General features: G+C 39.8%; 1 protein-coding gene and 1 long non-coding RNA gene across 7 annotated transcripts in view; one reads left to right on the top strand and one right to left on the bottom strand.

Moving 5' to 3' along the window:
* The window catches only part of LOC140592241 (uncharacterized), a 23,655-nt gene extending 12,710 nt beyond the window's left edge, over positions 1–10,945 (bottom strand). Inside the window, exons 1-3 of one of the 3 annotated variants that reach the window (XR_011992541.1) lie at positions 10,561–10,843; positions 7,490–10,015; positions 6,571–7,347 (exon numbers count right to left, since the gene is read on the bottom strand). This is a non-coding gene — a long non-coding RNA (uncharacterized lncRNA). Of the gene's footprint in view, positions 1–5,840; positions 10,016–10,560 lie in introns of those variants that run through there. The other 2 variants (XR_011992540.1, XR_011992539.1) reach the window with 2 other exon arrangements.
* LOC111855032 (immunoglobulin-like and fibronectin type III domain-containing protein 1) overlaps positions 5,285–14,643 on the top strand; it is a 23,816-nt gene continuing 14,457 nt past the window's right edge. For 2 of the 4 annotated variants that reach the window (XM_072715066.1, XM_072715064.1), the window contains exons 1-4: positions 5,285–5,463; positions 5,625–5,694; positions 11,892–11,976; positions 13,709–13,738. In XM_072715066.1, coding sequence (XP_072571167.1) covers positions 11,931–11,976; positions 13,709–13,738 — 76 coding nt within the window. In that variant the 5' untranslated portion in view covers positions 5,285–5,463; positions 5,625–5,694; positions 11,892–11,930. The remainder of the gene's footprint in view (positions 5,464–5,624; positions 5,695–11,891; positions 11,977–13,708; positions 13,739–14,643) is intronic. The other 2 variants (XM_072715067.1, XM_072715065.1) reach the window with 1 other exon arrangement.

Below are 14,643 nucleotides of genomic sequence, written 5' to 3'. Positions count from 1 at the left end.
GTACAAAATACCCCCCTCCATAACAATAGGGCATTATTTAAATGCCATGACTTATATATGCGACTCTCTTCATGGTCACAATGTGTCCATTGTCAAATGGGTATTATCGCAGGATTATGTGCCGTATCACAAAGCACTCAAGTCATCTCAAGCTGGTTCCATGAACATGCACTCCATTGGCCTCCCCAGTCACCAGATCCAGTAGAGCACCTTTGGGATCTGGTGGAACTGGAGAATCACTGCAGGAATGTGCAGCTGATCCACACCAAACACATGTTCCAGTGGTAAAACACTTCATGAATGACACAGAGACGAGGAAAGCATGCTTTACCAGTGTGTCGCATAATTTACAATCTGAAGCAGCAGATGGCAGCAAAGAGCTTTTGAATAAATATTCCAATATTCACGATATTTCATGTTCAAGAAAAAAAGGCTATATTTCATCTATCTAGAAGAGTAGAAGCAAAATTATATTATTTGACAATCAGAGATGATGTCAAATATTGACTAGGGTGACAGCATTTTTACAAGAGCCCACTACGCTGGGTCGCCAGCTAAGAATCTGTGGGCTTTTTATACGAGAAGACAGGGAGAACGTGCAAACTCCGCCCACAGAGACATGGACCCGGGACTCCATGAGTGTGAGGCCCATGCGGACCATGGCACCATCACGTCAGGTACAAACCAAGAGTTTAGCAAGTGCAATTAACAGGAGAAGGCACTGTGTTTTATTGTTAGGCAAACTGTGGAATATATTAAAAAATACTTTATTGCTGCATAACATTCTGCAATCTCTTTAAGCACATTTATTTGGGAGATAATACTGGCTGAAGTGGTGCACAAGAGCAGGGTCATTCAGAGTTCACAAGTGAGAATGCTCACCACTATAGTGACGCAGACAGGGATAAACCTTTACTCACTGTCCAGATTCATTACTCAGAAGCAGGTGAAGAATTTTTTGGCCATTAGTGACTTTTTAGTGACTTTTTCCACTATTCAACAGTGGAAAAAGTCTTTGCACTTACTTGCAGTAATAATGCAGGGTTTAATCACTGAGATAATCCATCGCTATGAAGTTCTCAACAGGCTGCTCATGTTACAGGCCTGTTTTCTCTTTTTCTTATACACATTCATAAATAAATTAGCCACCACGTCTTGTGTAAACTGACCAATGGAAAAATGTGGACTGTCCGGAGTTCCCCGAGGACTGGGTTGGGAAACACGGCTCTGAAATCACTTAGGTAATAGCTTTAAGGACAGAATTTCATATTGACAATCTGCAATGGCCTGGCGTCCCATCCAGGGTGTTCCCCAGCCTGGTGCACTCTGCTGCCTGGGATGGGCTCTGGGCCTCTCCCCCCAAAAGCTGACCAGGATAAGTGGTTAGAAGAGGCCTGAATGGATGGACCTATAGCTGTATTTTGCTGTTTACAAGGCCCCATTTACACCCACAAAATTCAAACATTTCCATTCTTTCCTAAGGAGTATGTATTGCATTCCTACTCCACTTCAAAACAATGGAGCTCAAATCCACATTTTCTCCCAAAAAGAGATCACTCAATGCTTATATATTAATGCCTATTTATGAATGGAAAGACTGCCATGTGCAAATCAAGACATTTTATAATGATCATAATATGACTCATAATTGTAATTTAACGCTTATTATTAATTTGACAGCTGTGCAATGCAAATGTCCTCCACGGAGGCTGATTAGAGCAATTTTGAGAGACATCCTATCAGTGAGGTGCTTGTTGTTAATTGTGCGTGATGATGATGAGCATAGCTGATGAGGAAGGACAGGCGTAGCTGGTGTAGATGGATGCATATAGCGAAGTCAAGGTCAATAAACAGGCTCATAGTCATCTGGTCAAGTCTGAAGGACCCAGGGGAAAAGTCACTGCGCAAAGGTAGGGGGTCACAAGTTTCAGCTGGTTGGTTTATAAGCATTTATTTGGAGTAAAGCAAAAACAATAGGAAGATGGGGATTGATTGAAGGACCTGAACAGAACCCAAAGGATGATGGCAAAGCAAATGGGAATGTATGAGTTCCAGACTCCAGAGGGACACGCAGGAACAGGGGAACGACAGTGACTTATAATCAGCTATACTGCACAGCCAAAAGTATGAGGACAGCAGCTTGTCCAACATCTCATTCCAAAAACAAGGGTATTAATATTAAGTTGGCCTGCCCTTTACTGTAATAGCCCCTAGTCTTCTGGGAGGGCTCTCTGTTAAATGCTGGAACATTGCTGGAGTTGCAGCCATTCAGGTTGAGTATTGATGCTGGATGATCACGTTCCTTTCTGTGAGCATGTGTGGCCGACCACTTCACGACTGAATTTGCTCCCAGACGTTTCCATTTCACATCACTTTCAGTTGACCATGGCAGCTCTAGCAGGGAAGAAACTTGACGAGTTCATTTGTTGGAAAGATGGCACCATATGATGGCAGACAAACAAACACACAAATAAGTACATGCATATATACAGTTTATTTAAAGCCGCCTTTCAGGACACTCAAGGTCTCCTGACAAAGGATAAAGACAACAGACACAATGACACTGATAAAGCAATATGTCATGACACTAAAATGAGAACGACATAAGCGATATGTCATGACACTAAAATGAGAACGACATAAAGCGATATGTCATGACTAAAATGAGAACGACATGAAGCGATATGTCATGACTAAAATGAGAACGACATGAAGCGATATGTCATGACTAAAATGAGAACGACATGAAGCGATATGTCGTGACTAAAATGAGAACGACATGAAGCGATATGTCGTGACTAAAATGAGAACGACATGAAGCGATATGTGATACAAAAGAGAGGAAGTCACTAGTCTCTTCTGTATGTCCTGCTGTCTGTGCTTGTTGTTGGACATTGTTTGGCTGTATGCACAATAATACATTGTTATATAATATATAATGGTATAATGCTGTGGCATATTAAATAATATATTATTTATCTTTTATCGTGAAATAATAAATAAATGGGTTAATCTCAATGCCACAATTGTGCATATCAGTAGCCACAAGCTCAACAGGCATCCATATATTAATCATATAAAACATCTCAATCACTTCTCTGGAGACATGCTGTTATGTCAAATACTTTGTGCTGCTTTTCTTTTGTGCTGTATCGATTTAAGGGGAAATAAATTGGGCAACAAGGAGATTTCACTGAGTTGCACATGAGAGAAAACAGTCTGGCTATTTTTTTGGGCTGAGGGCCCTGCTGACAAGAGAGATCAAAAGAATGTGCTAAAAAATGCAGGACCCAGGAAACAAATTTTCTCAGCATTTGAGTTACTTTGTCTGCAGACTGAAACAGGACACCAGTGAAGAATTGCAGACTTGAGGCTCCAATGCTACAATGAACAGCATAACTGAAATCACGATAATACAAAGCTTCATAACACTTTTTAATATTTAAATATCCAAAGATAACAGTTAGAATATAGTTGCAGGTGAAGTTTTATAATGCAATCTACTTCTATAACCTTTTTCTCAACATTTTTTTATACATTTACAAAATGTGTAATTTATATCGATACAAACATACAATTGATATTACTGTAATTGGGGACTATCAGAACATCACTGTACAAATTATGGCCAACAGGTTAAGTTAGTCCCAAGATGAAGCGGCGGAATGGTGAATTAGGCAGAGACGGGGAAGAAATGAGAAAAGATTACATAACCACTATTTCATTTATATTATGACAAACTGAATTAAAATGAAGCATATAGTGTTTGAAGTCGATATCTCATTGGCCTTTTGATTCTGGCAGCTGGCACAGATGTCTATGAGCTGCGTGGGTGCATGTGATTCACTTTCTGTCAGGAGCTGCACGTCCCCTCTACAGCAGTCCTCACTCATTTTAATTAAAATATACGATTGTGCCTATCAAATGCCAGTTTAGAAAACTTCCATAATTCAAGAATAATCCTTCAAGAAGGAAAAAAAAATGTGTGAGATATTGTCAAGAAAGAAAGATTTTAAACAAGGATTATAATGATGGATTGTTTAATTCCTCGTTCTGACTGTTAAATATCAATATGTATTGCATGTTCAAAGTAAAGAAATATGCTATAGTGTTGCATGATTTTGGGTACTTATTTCCTAAGTACCATCATGAAACACAAGCTACTATACGTGTTACATAATTCTTCACCCGGAAGACTTACGTCCTACCAAGTAACATCCGATTGTACTTACATCCGAGGTCCCACAAAAGCCTTGATCCAATTTATCGAGAAGCTTCTGGGCCAGATGCAGTAGACATTAGCGGATGTGTTTTACCACATGTACAATACATGGCAAGAACCAGAACAAACAGACTGTGCTTGCCAGTACAGTACAGAGGTTTAACTAAATGTGTGTGACATTGTATCTTTCATTATACTGTATATTTGACCTCTGTCCTATAATGATCACATTACATCCAGACTGACTTACGTCCTCACTTCCGGAATGTGACCCAGATGTAAGTCGATGGATTCCTGTATTACCAAACAGGAGGAAGATTTATGTGTCATTAACAGCACCTGTTCTAAAACAAACATATCATTACCATGTTTATTCATGGTAAAACACAAAAGAGGTTAAACTCCTTGTTTACAGGAACAACACCCAGGTCCTACTGGAACTGGAACTGGAAATGGAACATTTTGGTTGGAGTCCCCACATTTGATATCCTGTTTATTATGCATATGTAAATTGCTGTTTGATGGGGAAATCAAGTTTTTGTCATTTGGGAACAATGCAGATTTTTATAATAACATTCATTCCTGCAAAGACAAATCTACCAGGAAGCTTTGTGGGTCTTACTGCTGCTTCACACGTCCAGGGTGGAGGTTCAAATCCTCCACCCTTTGCTCTACGTTATCTCAGCCTTACGCCCTGCAGTGTCTACGATGCCCTTCGCAAACAGAACGAGCAGCTGGAAGATGGATTAACACCAGTCTATCCCTTGTCTGTCCAGGAAAATCAGCTGTTTAATGAGTTATTAATAGACTCCATTGTAGAATTTAGCTCGCCATTCAAACCAACATTTCTCTTCAAATGAATATAATTCTAACAAAAACATAGGTAGAGGAAAACATGAAACCCTGCCCTTTCTTTCCTGCGTCAGCCATAGTTCAGCACCCGTATATCCACATTTAGGTGACGTCATTATTCCACGGCCACCAGGACACAACTGCCGTGTCTAAGGTGATGTAACAGAGAGGATCCCTCATTAGTATCACTGCAGAGTTCCGTGACCCAAATCACAAGCATCCAAAACTCCTTGGCGGTCACCACCTCTGAGCATGAGGGAACAGCCTCCAGCACAAGGACACAGGTCACTGCACGTATTTATTGCTGGCAGATAAGGGGGGCAGCACTCACATATCAGAGTGGGCAACCATACTGCTACAGGGGAACTCAGCTGAAAACACTGAGCACAGTAAGTTGTCCTGTGTTCTCTGTCAAACCCGAGTTTATGGGCGAGGGCTTGCTTCAGCTTAAAAATACCTACTTAGGTATTTTTAGGTATAAGGGCCGACATAAGTGTTATCGGTTATACGTTTTATGTCTTGGCTAACCTTTGTGTGTCACTTGTTTTAGAATGTGTCCATGTTCTTGCTTGTCTGTGGCTGCTATTTTTTCTCCTGCGCGTGCTTCTCAGCGTCTGTGGGTATGTATCCGAATCATCAGCTACTCTACGCATTTTACAAGCGAGGGATCGTTTTCTCTTGCCGTGCACGCAGCATAAGCGGTTGTCAGCGCCATCCCATTACAAAAGTCTGAACAGCAGTGGAAAGGAAATATTATTACACATACCTTTGAACCAAGATGAAGCGAGGTTTAGAATATGCCCCAACGGCATGTCAGGCTGACATGTGAGTGGTATAAATGGTGTTTTGTTACTCTGGAGTTAGTAGTTGAGTCCGGGTGCATGTAAAATCGGCTTAAAAGGATATTTGGACCCCAAGGTTGAATTTCAAGTCTTGTTAGACACCACAGCGAACGGGGGAAGGCAGTCGAGTGACACGCAGTTACTGGAGTTAGGAGAAGGTGACATTTAGTGATACTTAAAGGTGCCCGGATGGAATTTAAGACGGTCCAAAGGAAAACAAAAAAGATTTATCTTCAGCTAAATGTGGAATGAGGAATCCAGACTGCATGCGGTTCTAATTATTTGACCTGTTCTGCACAAGTTTTTAACTGAATCCAATGTTAATTTAAAAAAAAGTTGTTTATAAACATAATAATTAAAATAAAAATGAATTTTGAAAGTTGATGTAATTCTTTATTTCTTCAGAATGTTATAAACCCTGCTAACAATATGAAAGGTGTGAGACTCTTTTCAATTAATAACACCAAAGAATTTGCATTGATCTCATTTTAATATACAATAAAAACACACTATGTATTACTCTGCATGTTATGGTGCACTTGGTTACCTTTTGAAAGATCTATGAAATATCTTGTATATCTAATTCCCACTGCTTATAAATGCAGCAAAGCTAAACTGAATTAATGTGGAACACATGTACACTTAGTTGTCAAAGATGTTCAGTGATTTTTAATTGCAAATGATTATTTTTAGATATATGACTTCACATCTCCAAAATGATTTGTACACTGAGGGAAGGGAAGACGCACAAAGCCACAATCTGGAAGCGACTCTAATGGTATCACTGACATAGGTTACATGCATTGAGGACACATTGGAATGTTTAAGACTTATCCATAGAGAGTATGTCAGCTCCTTAGGGAGAATGCCCTTACAGAAGTGTGGAGAGTCCCTCTGCCACCTGCCAAGTGCTGGATCTGATCTTGTCCCAGTCGACAAATGTCAACATACATGTAGAATTAATTCCAAATGTCTTCTGGTCTGCTGGTGATTTCTGCACCTCAGATAAATGAGACATTAAACTGGGGCAAAATTGGGGCATGGGAAGTATTGTAATGTGACATGTAAAGTCTATTCAAATATCCAACGCTACATTGAATTGAAATTTGGCTTTTACTGTGCTCCATTCAAGTACACCAAAATATTTATACATAATACTCATTTTTTTATTTTGAAAAAGAATGAGAGTGTGAATGATACTGAAAAATTATCCACTTAACTTTTAAAACTATTAACTATTATTGTGTTCAATATGTCAGTTACATTATGTCATAGTCCTAATATTTACTTAAAAAATAAGATGTTCCTATTTGAGCTTTAACAAATGTCCGCATGGTCCTCACATCAAGACGTGGTATGTTGTGATAGAATGTAGCGTGATCCAGTTTTCCGGGGCCACTTGGGTGTTTACTTTTCTGCAGTGGTGCTGATCTGAAAAACACATGTACAAAATGTATGACGGCACCTTGATTCGAGCTGCCAGCTGACTACTAAACTGGGAATTACTCTGCTGGAAGGCGTCCTGGGCTTCAAGTAACATTTAACCAAATTTAGCTGAGGGTTCAAAACTCACACGGTGCACATTTTCATCCATAACATCAAAGAGCATAACAAAGTAGTTTCATAGGGTGCAGTCGTCCGCCGTCTCGGGGTCTCCGGTGGTACGGGGTTCTCATGGTCCACAACTGGTCCGTGGTCCCAGAGAAGCTGGGGAACCCAAGGTCTAAATGCCTCAAGGCCCATCTGTTCTGGGAACATTTCAACAAGCCCTCGAGCCTTGAACGTGTTCTGTCATCGTCACTGATCCCTTAGCTGGCCCCCTGCATATCATAAATGCCTTTTGCCCTTGTCTGTGATCTGAAGAGCTCCTTTATTAGGTTCTTGCTCCAATGCTAACGTGCAAATTGCTACTGGTCATTCATTGGAAGCTCTCTTGCGCCTAGTTGGCTGCTTACCAGCTGCATGCTTGTAATGTAGTATCTGCCTCGCCTGTACGTCACTTAGGACAAAAAGGTCTGCTAAACAGGACCACCGTAAAGGGGGCCGAAATTAGGATAAGTGACAGGGGCCTTAAAAAACAGGCATATAACTAGCTTGGTCAGAGTTGGGGGACAATTTGATAACCTGTAATTTTGGGGGCCCAAAATCTGCGGCACCTGGCACTCCTGCTGCTACATAAATAAATGTCACTATCTAATGAGCTGCAAATAAACAAATTAGCATTGCTTAATGATGTCAGAGGTCTGGAGGCAGCTTATTATAAACCGGCCTGCTTCAGAACAGATCTTTTGCTAATTATTACTGAGGTTTATGCAGCCTAAATACAGTTTTTCATGTTAGGTGTCTGAAATAATTGAATAAATTAACTTTTTTTTTTTTTTTTTTACTTTGCTTCAAATATGGTTTAAAGTTAATTATAGTGGTGCATCATTTAATGATGTGGGTCCCAATTATGCTTAAAAAAGAAAAACAATATGCATAATTCCAGTATTAAATGTGTTGACAACATTTTACTAAATCCCTAATGTAAATAGATAGCAGAATTTATGAATAAAATACATAGATAAAGAATACTCAAAATAAGTAGCAAAAATATCCTTAAAAAAATGTAAGGAATTACTGTAACATGACGGAACATATTTTAGCCTAAGACTAACTGTTGTGCTGGTAGGTCATGCATTTCCACACCACATTTGTCAAATTCTGCAGGGGTGAGTTTCCTGAAGCCTTCATAACGCTACGTGGTTTGTAACTTCATATGTTAAAAGAGAGAACTCTCGAATGACAGCGTTGAGAAGGCTTTGGGAAACTCACCCCAGATCCAATTTGTCTACAGTGTAGGGCTGAAAAATATAAATGATGTATCAATTTATCATCATATAAAATTTATGTGACATGAGGAACTTAGATAAACTGTCAATAAAGAACATTGTTGATGGCACACATCAGCCTACCACATCTTAAAAACAAACTCAATACAAACCAATCATACAGTAGTCAATGAAGAACGGGCAACCTACAAACATACAGCAAGGCTGACTGAGCTACTGTTTTGGTAAAATCATGGAAAAGATAAGGGCTCAAACACAGAAAACTTCAAGTGTTGGTGAAGAAAGCAACAGTTCAGGAGCGACATCATCTTTTTAAAAAATAAGATATTGTAGATAAAAAAGGTTTATCCACAGATATGTTACAGTTTACAGATATGTTACAGACAGGTTTATCAGCAGTAACTGAAAATTGAGTAATTGGGGTTGAGGGACTCTTGTTCAAGAGCCAGCGATTTGATTTCTGAAGAGACAACCTTCCGATCGCAGTCCTAATCTGCAGACCACCTACCAGACTCTTACCCCCAGTTTCTCCAGAGAGGCTCCCTGTTCCTCCCTTCTATGTCATTTTAGAACAAAAATATCTCATAACAGTAAACTACCTGAATGCAGTTTTGCTCCCATAAAGTCTTAGCACAAATATATTAGTCAAAACTATGTTGCACAACAAATCCATCATTCTGAAACTTTAATGAACAACACAGCAAACCCTAACTGAAGTACTATGGGGGCTCAGTGGGTATCACACATGGCACAACACAGTAAACCCTAACTGAGGTTCTACGGGGGCTCAGCGGGTATCACTATCTCCTCACACCACCAGCTTTGGGAGGGATCAGATGTTACCTTTGCTCTGTGTGTGTAGTTTGCATGTTCTCCCCATGTTGCATGGATTTCCTCCACTGGTTTTCAAAGACATGCAGTTAGACTGACTGGTGTCTCTAAATTGCCCATAGAGCATGATTGTGTGTGCGTGCACTGTCTGTTGGACTGGCATCCTGCACTGTCAGAGAAAAGAGTACGGCCATGGTACAGTTTCTCCAAGGTACAAACAACATTAATGTAGCCCCAATAGTACAAAAATGTTCCTCATTGTCCATTTATGTACCTTAAAAGGTACATTTACCTTAGAGCTGGGGGGAAATTGGCAGACCCTTAAGCGTACTGCCCTATAACAAGTAATTGTACCTCAAAAGTACAAATTAGCACTTTTTTCTGAGTGTGTATCCCAGCCTTGAGCCCTAAGCTGCCTGGAATAGGCTCCAGACCCCCTGTGAGCCAGACCAGAATAAGGAGATAGATGGAATTCACAAAACTGCATTTTTTAAAGGTATGAAACGAACTCTTACAAAACAACACAAAGACCAAGCAAACTCCACACAAGCAAGGCTGGGAGTCAAAGTGCCTCACAGGACAATGGTGCAATTACAACAAGCAAGAGAGATATAAAGTGATTTATCCAAAAGGGTAGAATTTTAGGTAACTGTAAAACATATTAGTGAAACTGAGTGTGAGTGACGGAGCTATAATCTTAAAAAAAAATGCATATTTGTATCATCTACAAAAACATACCGAAACAGCAACCTGGAGTTACTGTAATAGCCATCATGTCGTCAAACGAATGACTAAGTTACAGAGAATAAGAAAAACTAGTATAGAATAATTTGATACAAGTGCAGGAAAATCAACAGCTGTATGTATGCCTAATATATAAAAAGAGAGAAACTAGAAAGTATGACATAAAAGACATCATTTGCACAAGTAAAAGTAAATTTAAATTCAATTTAAGAAACATGTAAAACTGTATTGTACTCACTTCTGTGTGTCCTTATTATTGAAGTCCCTGGTGCGACTTGACGGAAGCGTTTCCCAGAATACACCTTGGGTTCCGCCTTCCTCTGCAGTCAGCCAATACCAATGGCGTGGCTGCTAAATACTATATGCATAAAATAGGCATGGAGCTATTGTTAGGTCAAAATTCATCATGAGAAGTAGACGCTGGGTTTTACGAGGTCCATGACTTATTAGTTGTGCAGAAAACTAAAAACAGTAGCCACAGTTGATTTGCTAAGCAGCCATGCAGCTTGTAATGCGCGGAATTCACACCAGCTGTAGTTGTGCGTCAGAGCACTGATTTGTCTATTTTTTGTTCAGCAGGAAACTCTTAGGAATTGATCATTGGTGTATTTTTGAGCACTGCTATTTTTTATTTATTTGCTTTTTTATTTAAATGCATAATATTTATGCTATTCTTTGAATGACAACAAATGCTATTACAATTACACTTGATTTTGATGCATAACTGTACATTTAATACTCTGATTTTAACAAAAATATAATTTGTTTGGCACGCAAACTTCACATCCTTGGGGCAGACTTTATGGTGCTAGTTGCTGACATGTCATCACATTAAATACATTAGCAAGCAGTTTTATAGGGATCACAAAAAATAAATACTAAGGACTGGTTAGGTTTCTTTTAGCAACATGAAACTTCCATCCAGGTGACTCATCTCAACCTGATGATGATGATGATAATGATGATGATGATGAGAATGATGGTATCAAGTCAAGTCAAGTTGTCAAGTTGTGAGAGATGGTGCCGATGTCAGCATCTCCACTGGTCCGTAAAGCGCTTCGCAATTAACTCATTCATTCCACGTCTTAACAATTGCAAGGTTTGCTCAAAAAATGTCTGCTTCAGATTCCTAGGAGAGAGATATAGCCTTCATCCAGAACTCAGGAAAACGGTCACCTCATGTTGAATTTTTATAAGCTACTTGTGTCTGTCTGTTTCCAGGAGGCAGTTACACAAGGTAACTGGGCGGTTTTATGGCAGTTTGCCAAAGGGAGGAAAATACCCTGGGGTATGACTCACTGAGGAACTGCACCTTATACAAAGGAGACTGGCAACAAATTAGTCTAAAGTTACACAAAATCCATCCTGTCATACACAGTCATGAGAAAATAAATGACAAGCCAACAATTATTCTATGGGTGCATGTGAGTGGTCAGTTCAGTTTTGATTCTTTGATTCAGATGCATAATAATCAATGTGCCTCATTTCCCATCATGCCCTGTTTCTGCTCTAAGCTTCTAAGCCTCCCCACCCAGACATTTTACCTTGTTCCATGGTTCTAATTTGCAGACTCATCACTGAAAGTGCAGAGCTTGCAGAACCGTCAAGATGATGAAGAAAGCAAGGATGGCAGATGAGACTGCCACAGGGCAGGGTAAGCACGACATAATCGAGAACCTCTCTCAACATGGTTTGTGAACCGTTCTCTAAAGGACTGCAAAGACCTGCAGAGGGTGATCAGGGCGGCCGAGCGTCGTGTCAGATCTCCTCTGCCCTCCCTGCTGGACACCTACAATAAACGCTGCAGGTCCAGAGGTACCAAGATAATTAAGGACTCCTTACACCCCGCAAACTGCCTGTTCCGCAGGCTGAACGCAGGCAGACGGTTCCGTTGCCTGATGTCCAGGACTGAGAGACTCAGGAAGAGTTTTTTCCCCCAAGCCATAAGGCTACTCAATTCAGACTAACTCTAGTCCTTTCTGTACACTATGTACGTTTGCACTGGAATGCACAAATACTGCACATTTGCACTATATTTCAGATTTTGCACTATATTTTAGATTCTTGATTTTAGATTGCATATTTGCATTGTATATTTTAGATTATATACTTGGTTCCATAGATTGTATTTATATATTGTAATTTCTCTTTTTTACTCCTACTTTACTTCTTACCTTTTTTCTTGTATTTTTTCACAGCCAAATAAGGGCGACTCAGAGATACATTTCACTGCATGTTGTACTGTATGTGACGAATAAATCTCTTGAATCTTGAATAGGACCGTGTCACTGGATCCTCACTGCAAAGAGGGGAATCACAGACAAGCAAAGTAACAAGGCAAATACATAAAGGATGCCAGGCACTCCATTATGAAAAACTTGATGTGATGAAATTATATTACACAAGGTTATGTACTATGTGTGGTGGTGTATTTTTTCAGCGACTGGAGATTATTGTTCAGTGATAAATTGCTAAAGATGAATCAGTTTGTTTGGACATAATATAGGCGATGAAACAAAAAAATAAATGGAAGGGCTAATGAGGGGCAGGGCACTGCAAGAGGAAATGCATTTTGGAAACAAATCAGTTCAAAGCCACTTCAGAAAACAGCCAGTTCAAAGTCAAGTGCGAAAAAAAAACACTAATTTCAAAGGCAGTTCAGAAGAGCAAAGAACAGCTGAGTAAGGTTTAAGCGAACTGTGAAAAATACAACAGAAAGAAAATACATCAGTCACTGAGAATGAGAATCATCCCAACGGTCATCATCAAGCAAGAACACTCACAATATTACAACAATTAATATATCCAATGGATACAATGAGTTTCAAAATGCTTCAAGTCATAAACAGAATGACAAACTGAAGAAGAAGGAACGGAAAAAGGAAGTTAATGTATATATGAAGAAATCTGGCATCAGTAGAGGAGCTGTTGTGAAGATGGTTTAGTCGACACAAACTGACACACCACAGATGCTGCTCCTTTAGCGGGAGACAGCGAGGAAGTCATGTGACCACAGCTAGCTGGGGCCTTCACACCTAGCTGGGGCCTTCACACCTAGCTGGGGCCTTCACACCTAGCTGGGGCCTTCACACCTAGCTGGGGCCTTCACTAATCTACAAAAAGACACATTTGCCTATCTTTTCCCCACATACTAATGCTTTCTGCTATACAGTATTGCTCCATGATCGGGTTCATGCTGTTCATGTTCACTTACTTGTTCAGTTTGGGGGTAATATGAGGTAAAAATCTCTCTGTGTTTTTCCCATCCATCGTACGCCATGATAAATCCTGCTGGTGTGGTCTGCAACGTCCATCCTTTTGTCGGAATTCACTCTCTCACCTGCTTCCCTCCACGTCCTGTGTGTCCTGCCCTCGTAAATGGCCAGGTTTCGCTGGACTGCCCATCACTGAAGAAGGTAGGTGAGAGACACTCATAATCAAAAGCATGACCCAAAACATTACAATTCCAGAACTCTTCTACTTGAGCTCCATTACTCTAATAGATATTAATATTCCTATCACAGATTGCATGCAGATAATCTTTATTTTTAGTTTGTATTGAAATATGTTTTTCTTTTTTACATTACTGTGCTGAAGTCAAAGAAAATGATGTCTAAATGACCTTCATGTTGGTGTAAAACTATGTCCGTCAATGTGTGTCAGCGTAGCCGTTTCAGAACCTCCAAAGAAATCACCCCAGTATTTTAGCAACCATCCAATACACCCACGTATTTTTTACCTCGTATGGCTAATCAATATTTCACTGACTTTTTTTTAGCTAATGAGATTAATTAATTAATTGAGCTGGTGGTGAAATTTAACAAATACATGCATTGGCTAATGTGCTCCTGAGGAGAGTTTTGGAAAGTGAAGCAGTATACTGCTAGCAGTGAAGCATGATATGACTAACTTTTGGGAGAATAGAAGTAGTTCTTTTTAGTTTCAATTGTGTAACTCTATACTTCCATTGGTTCTTATGTTAAACTGTACAGTACTATATGCATACCACCTTGTCGGTTCACCTCCTGCAAGTTGAAAGGTGAGGGTTAGGTGTAGGGTTAGGTGTAGGGTTAGGTGTAGTGCCATTTGGACAACAAAAGTTACAGGAAAGGACCCAGATGGATCTTGGCAATGGACTCCAGCTCTGGGAGGGAAGCTTGTGCAGGAGATGGAAAAGCATTAGCTAGCTGAGATTTTCAATTTGAGACACGACTGCACATGCATTTACATGTATGTGAGAGATTTTTTACTTTGTAAATAGTCTGTATGGTTTGTAAACTACGCCAACGCTTTTGATGTAGCTAATTTTAGGTTTATAATG

The sequence above is a fragment of the Paramormyrops kingsleyae genome, chromosome 8 (genome assembly GCF_048594095.1).
Source record: "Paramormyrops kingsleyae isolate MSU_618 chromosome 8, PKINGS_0.4, whole genome shotgun sequence".
Taxonomy (NCBI): Eukaryota; Metazoa; Chordata; class Actinopteri; order Osteoglossiformes; family Mormyridae; genus Paramormyrops; species Paramormyrops kingsleyae.
This window is presented reverse-complemented; position numbering and strand designations above follow the sequence as displayed.